A 6,955-nucleotide genomic window follows, 5' to 3' on the forward strand; every position below is an offset into this window, starting at 1 on the left:
TTCCCCCCCCCCCTACCCCTCCCCACCCCCCTGCCACTGCTCGTCCCCCTACCCCTGCCGTTCTCCATCCCTCTCCTCCTCCTTTTACCCCTCCCCCTATCTCCCCTCTCTCCTCTCCTTCCACTGCTAATTTTCCTACCCTCCCACTTTTCGACTTTTCCCTCCCCCGAGCCCCTCCAATCCTTCAGATCCCTCCCCGCTTCAAGAACTTCTCCCAATCCTCTTCCGCCACCTCCCCGAACAACACCACCATTGTTAACACCCCGCCCACCTCACATAGCATTACCGTTCCTGCCTCTTACTTTTCGCTACCCTCATCACCATTGCCCGCTATAACTTCACCATCCAACACTAGTCCTCTCAGTTACGAAATCCCTTGCTGCTTCACTAACCTGCTCAGCAGCAACAGTAGTGAGTTCCACAAGGAAATGGAGAGAGAGAATGAGAAACTGTGTTTGCTTCTCGCTTCCGTGACGCAGACAGATCACCTCCCTTTTGCCCAATTGTTGTCACCAACATCTCTGAATTGGAATTCTGCATCTAGCAGCGTTCCTACTACTACTACCAACACCACTGCTATGCCTGCTAAGATTGGTAGAACAAGAATAAGAAGAATGAAAAACGTTACAACTTCTGGCAAGGGTAAGAGAAATAGCATAGGATTTGGTGCAACTGAAAGTAGCAGGATGGGATTATTACAAGACGATCTCTTGCAAGAGTTTAAGGCAGCTTTGGAAGTGAATGAAAAGGATACTTCGACCGAGCAGAGTCATTTGGTTTTTCAGGATGCTCAGCAGAAGCCAAAGGAGCTCATGTTCGAAGATTTCTGCGGAATACAATATTCGGATCTTTCCAGCTCTCTATCTTTGTCTTCAGGTCAGCATTTTTTTTGTTCATGCATGTGAATAGACTTACCTTGATATTGATTGATAAAATAATGATTTCCTTTCGTCGCCTTGATTTTCTGTGCATGCAGAGTTGACGCCAACAGATGGTGAAGTAGCAGAGCAATTAAACAGTAGCATGACTGATGATTTGACCAAGCTGCTCGACATTTTCCCTTCTTCTCCCTTGCAGCTCTCTGATCTGTATACCGATGACATCTCCAATGGGCAAACTTCGGTCATAATTGATGATAATAACATGGATATCGATATGCAGCAGCAGATAGCTTTATTGTTTCCCACCACAGCCACAGACCAAGGCGGCAGAGCCGTTGGAACTGGCTCTTGGGACAGCTTGCCTGGGATTTACTGACAGACAGCTTGAAGAAAGAAAAGGAAGCATCATGGGCTTGGAATTAATTATTTCGGTTATTAAATTCTACTAATATTAATTTCTAATTTGTATGGATGGTGGTAGAGTTTACCTTTTCCACTTAGCTTTTGATCAGTATTAACTGGAAATAAAATTGCAATCAGGTGAAATGGATCAGGTAAAGAAAAGCTGCTTCATCTTCCAAGTTACTCTGAAAAGTGTGATAGTTTCCATTTCCAAGGGACACCCAATGATCCTGATCAATTCTCCATTGAAAGATCTCACAATCTAGTGTTTGGAGATCTAGGGAAGGGAGGGGAGCTACACCTTAGCTGGATCTGTTAGAGGAGTTAGAAATAGGTCAGTCGCATCTTGTGCCGTTGGGGGTGAACTTAGGAACTCGTATTGAGCTACATTTTCAATGGTTTCCTTGCAAGGAGAAAAAATTAGTGCACTAAGAGTTGTGTTTTGTGAACTCCAAACAGCATGCCGCGTGCTATCAATTCTATGCATTTCTTTACGGTACGATGCAGGACGCCGGCGCATAGAGTTGATTGGAAGATAGTTCAGGTGGCAAGCATGCCCACTTTTTTCAACACAGATTAGCTTGATGGCTTGCAACTCGTGAGGAGAGATAAAAATAAGAGCTTTGAAAAATGCAGCATAACAGCACAAGTACAATAACAGAGCAGTCCATGCTCTTGAATACAGTGAATTCTATGATTCTCTAACAAGTGAAATAGAGAACGCCTTCTATATAAGAAGAAAAAAAAAAGGTAAAGGTCATGCATTTGATAGTCTTTAGTTGCTGCTTTCTGATGAGTTAAGCAGCAGCAGTGAGCGCAAGATATTTCAAGGAAGAAAAGGAAAAGCAAATGCTTTTTGTAGCCACCACTACATGTATAACCACAGCCAAAACCCTAATCGGCATTAAAAGTTGGTGAGAATCATGCAACTAAGTAACTCCTTAATGTATATAAGCCAGAAGGCAGATAATATATATATATTATAATCAAAATGTGCAATGTGTTCAGCTGGAAAACATCCTGTCATCGTTCTACCATATTAACACATCCCTAGAATCTCATAAAGAACCCGAGGCTTCTTAAGCTGGTATTGGTCCAACCAAATTTGTCAAAAATTGTGATAATAATAGCTGCCCTAAAATTGGCTGCCAACCAACTAACCCTTCCCATGCTGTCAACTTCTTTGCTCATCTGTCATCAATCCGGAACTGTTCACAGTTGATCGATCCAAACCTTGTGAAGTTTGTAACAAGAGCATTTATCATCTTTTTTACAGTTGCTTTGAATTCACCCGAGGCACCCATGTCAGCTTTATCAACATCAGCTACTCCATCTTTAACTGTAACAGAACCTACTATAGCACCATCTGCATAAGCTTTGCATGCCACCAAAATATTATGTGCACGATTGTGGAAATGACCAATGACTAAATCTTCAAAATGCTGCAAGCAAACTCAGTCGAGTTAGTTATTGCAGTAGCCACAGACAAAGTTTAGAATCCAGCAAATGTCCCAAGTGAACTGGAACATGCATGTGCAAAATTGATGACCACACAAGTAAAATCACAATGCTCTTAAATAAGATGAGAGGCCGATGGTATTGCTAGACAGAACAGACCTACTAACATCCTCTAAAGAAAGAGATAAAAAAGAAAAATGAATATCAGGAGGAAACAAAAAATCAATATCAAATAAAACGACATATGGTTAAGGCAAATTATCCAGGAGGTCCCTTCAATACAAGAAACTACTGCAAATGGTGGCGAACAAAAAACTACAATGGACATCAACAAAGATGAAGCTCAAAGCATTGTCAGTTGCGCAAGCTTTTAATACCAAAGCTAGGGCCAATACACCTTTTAACAAATTGCCAGACAAACATGGGGAATGCCTGCAAGGATAATGCAATGCACCACATAAAGAAACTCAAACATTAATAATCCCTTTTTTTTCTATTTTATTTTTCATTCAAAAGCTAAAACAAAAAATTAACAAAACCAAGGGTAGGTCTGCCCCAGTAAAATTTTGATCAGATCCATACATGCTAGGACCATGGAAAGATAACACCAAAAACGGTTGCCAATTTGGTGAATCCAAACTATAGGCAAGAACTTTATGTCCGTGAGAACAGAAACAAGAACTCCCAAGTAACAAAGCAGCAATTGATTATTAAGAGGGGGCAGTCAGTGTGATCATACCTTTGGTGGCCTTCGTAGAGTATACATCATTGTCTTCAAGGACAAAATGAACACCTCTTCATTGTATTTCTTAGATCTTTTATCCCCTTCAGCCCCCACATATGAGGATTCATACCCAGGCTCATTAAAGAAAGGTTTTGCATTTAGAATGAGGGCTTGTATTGAGACCAAAACTTGCAGCATGGTTGATTTCCCTGGGATCCACATCTCAGTCTCTTTGCCAGACCAGGTGCCCAAAAGGCTGAGGCAGACTTTTCCACATTCATACAGATTTGGATTCAATCTAAGCCCACCTGAATAGTAGTATACCATCTGACAAGGAGGAATCACAATCAGGCACAGCATAAAATATTTATATGCATAAAAAAGATATTACAAATTACTTACCGGTGGTGCATCAGGATATGTAGGAGGGAATAAACAGTCAAAGACAAAAAGGCCATCATGGTAGGGAGTGCCAGCAGGTCCTGCAATGACAGCCCTCAAAAGTTCCATCCTTGTTTCATAAACTCTAACAAATATAGTATCTGAGAGAGAAGGGAAGGGGGTTCAGTCATCTAACCAAGCAATGCCTTATAACCAGAAAATGAAAACGCTAGTGAATGACAAATGACAGACTAATTTTACAATCAATAGGGTGGCTAAGATACAACTTTTGCAAAATGCCAAACTTAAGCCAGCAAATAGATTCAGAAGTCACCTGGTAAGTCTTTCTCCAAACTTTTCCATTCATCCTGAATTCTTTTCGCCCAAATTTTGGGAGGCTACAGCAAAGGAAAATTCAATGGAAAAGTAATAAATCAATCAATACAAACAAGTAATAAAACACTTTTTTGACCTATTAGAGCCAATATAAGCATACTGATATTAAGGTATTATAACGAATTTTTTAAAGTTATGAGACCATGGCCCCCTCATGGTTGGCTTATGTGTCACCCCTTCACACAGATTTATGCATGTATCTGTGTGAGAGGGACAGAGGGAGAGTTGAATCTGCAATTAACTTCACTCACCGGGAGGTCAGAGACACTGGTGCCCCTATAGTGATGATCAGAAAAGTCTTCCACATTATCAAATTGTTTAAAGTTCCTATACTTTTGCATGGTGTTGTTTTCTTCGCTATCTTCTACTTCACCATTAGAGCTTGAATCTGCAGGAAACATCGAACTACTTGCAGAAGCAGTCCATTTGTTTTCAGATAGACAAGTGGTTGTCATAATTTTGCTCACGGAATGATTATGATTAGTATGACTAGGAATAGCATGATTAGGAATAGTTGAGATGCTGGTATTGGATATCATATTTGAACTCGAAGCTGGTTCCTTCAGCCAAGGAAGGGATGCCTCTACTCCAGGAGGAAGATCCACGTTATCAAATTGAGATTGGATGGCTGAATAATCATCTTCATCTTCATCATCATAATATAAATAGCCATCAAGGTCATCACAATCATTATTGTCAGCATAATCATCACAATCGTGGCCAACCTCATCATCATGGTATGACATGTCAGAATTGGAACCATTATTATTGTTTGAATTAGTTGATCCAGAAGTTGAAACCCTGAGATGATAAGCACTATCCACTGATCCTGCTACACTGGTATAATTGCCAAGATCACTGGAGGAAGCATTCTGGGTAAAGAGCAGAATTTTAGACAAACAATGGCTTACATTCAAAAGAACAAAAAAAAGCCATGTACAATTACTTTGGTGTTCCAAAAGTTCACCTTAACGTCTTGTTGCCATGCATCATCATCAACAGATTTTGATTTTCCCTTGGTGCCCATACCAGCTTTTCCATGGCATATCAAAACTTCAGCTTGAGCATCCATTACATCACACAGTACAACCTAAACAACAAATTACTTCCAGCATTAAAAACAACTACAGCATAATTTACAAAAACATTATTGCGTAGAATTATTTAAAATTTTGGTAGAATTGAAAAGGCAATTCTCTGCTGCAAAGATTGTGAAATTTGGTAAGTGCCATTTAGTTCTGCAAGTACAAAACTAGCTTAGTCAGCCTATAGGTGGGAAAATATGCAGCCAAGTACAGAATGTATGCTTCATTGTTTTTCACAGTAAAGCATAAACGAGTTTCCACAGCACATGTTCAACTCCTTTGTTTCCCAATCATGCAAGGCAAAGTAAAAACTAGAGTGGAGCTCAAACAGCTAATGAGATGAGAAAATATAACTAGTCTACCACTTCACAAAAAACTTAACATAGCCAAAATTTCCAGCATGCAAGCAAAAATGAACCACTGCCATAGAAATTACCAACAAATTTTATTCTTTTTTCTCTTTTCTAACAGTTTTCAGCACGCATGTTTCGACAGAAGAAGAAATAGGCTCATCCTCCAATGTCCATATACATGATGAAACCGTTGAGGACGCCAGGTTTCTAACTCCATTGCTGCCTCATAATGCACAACAAATCGTGTTAATTATTCTCAGACTGGGTAATCTACCTTCTACAGTTGGATAATGCAAAAGACATCCAGAAACAAACAATTCCAAGCATCATGCCAAACCTAAGACATGTTACCAGAATATCTCGAAATCACACAACTCCGGTAAAATTTCCCAATTTAAGCCAAAAACTTACAAACTTGCACTCGATAGAGAAACTAAAAACAAAATCATATTCAAACCCTAATTCCGTTACAATTAGCTAATACCACCCCCAAACTTTAATGAAAAATCAGTATAAATCCCAATTTGTACTTAACTTTAATAAAAAATCAGTATAAATCCCCAAGCTTTCTCTTATCACCCTAAGTTTCTTCCTTTCAAATTGCAAGTACATTATACCACCAAATTAGCAAAAAACATAGCTAGCTCCTCATTTCTATAAACTCAAACAATCCACCTTCAAAACCCTAACTTTCCCAAAAGTAAGACACTAAAAAAAAAAACCAAATCACTTTAAAACCTTAAGAAAAGAAAAGAAAACCGCCTGGCTACTGAAAAACCAGAAGTCAACAATAATTACTTCAAAAAAAGAAAACAACACACGACCGATCATGAACATGATCGCAGAATAGTGACCAAAACGACACTGAATTCGAACAACACGCAAAAAAAATCAAAACAAAAATTACCTCGCTTTGTTTAAGTTTCTTTGAGATCGAAACGTCCTGGTTACCATCAGCCATGTCGAGATCCATTTATACCGAAATCTAACCCTTAAAAAATATTAAAAAAAAAAAAAAACGCGTGTTCGCTGTTTAAGACTGTACGGTCTCTCTCACACTCTCACACGGAGTAGAAAGAAGATCAGAATCAGAATCAGAAAAGGAACGGTTTTGATTTGATGGATGATCAAAAGAAAAAAGAGAAGGAGAGAGAAGCAGGTGGAGGTTGACGTACAAGCAGAAACACGAGTCTTGAGTCTGTCACCTCTCTCTCTCTCTCTCTCTCTCTCTGTTCTGTGAGAGAAACAGTGAAAGTGTGTGTGAGAGAATGATAT

At 39.4% G+C, this 6,955-nt stretch overlaps 2 protein-coding genes across 4 annotated transcripts; one reads left to right on the top strand and one right to left on the bottom strand.

The window, feature by feature from the left end:
* The first annotated feature begins 27 nt into the window (after positions 1–27).
* Positions 28–2,114, top strand: LOC105134576 (uncharacterized). Its single transcript, XM_011039034.1, has 2 exons — positions 28–876; positions 977–2,114. The coding sequence occupies exons 1-2, from the start codon at positions 429–431 to the stop codon at positions 1,255–1,257; spliced, it is 729 nt and encodes a 242-aa protein (XP_011037336.1). The 5' UTR covers positions 28–428; the 3' UTR covers positions 1,258–2,114.
* A 116-nt stretch (positions 2,115–2,230) lies between these two features.
* Positions 2,231–6,955, bottom strand: LOC105134577 (putative ubiquitin-conjugating enzyme E2 38). Of its 3 annotated transcripts, none has more exons than XM_011039036.1 (8): positions 6,856–6,955; positions 6,588–6,671; positions 5,210–5,332; positions 4,494–5,114; positions 4,181–4,244; positions 3,868–4,007; positions 3,481–3,792; positions 2,231–2,725 (listed from the first exon to the last, which is right to left on the bottom strand). In XM_011039036.1, exons 2-8 carry the CDS (start codon positions 6,651–6,653, stop codon positions 2,471–2,473), a joined length of 1,581 nt encoding a protein of 526 aa, XP_011037338.1. In that variant the 5' UTR covers positions 6,654–6,671; positions 6,856–6,955; the 3' UTR covers positions 2,231–2,470. The 3 variants fall into 3 exon arrangements, with proteins under 3 accessions (XP_011037338.1, XP_011037339.1, XP_011037337.1); XM_011039037.1 differs by adding an exon at positions 5,764–5,899 and having other exon boundaries at positions 6,588–6,945; XM_011039035.1 differs by having other exon boundaries at positions 6,588–6,946.

This window comes from Populus euphratica, unplaced genomic scaffold, assembly GCF_000495115.2.
Source record: "Populus euphratica unplaced genomic scaffold, PopEup_1.0 scaffold213.1, whole genome shotgun sequence".
NCBI lineage: Eukaryota > Viridiplantae > Streptophyta > Magnoliopsida > Malpighiales > Salicaceae > Populus > Populus euphratica.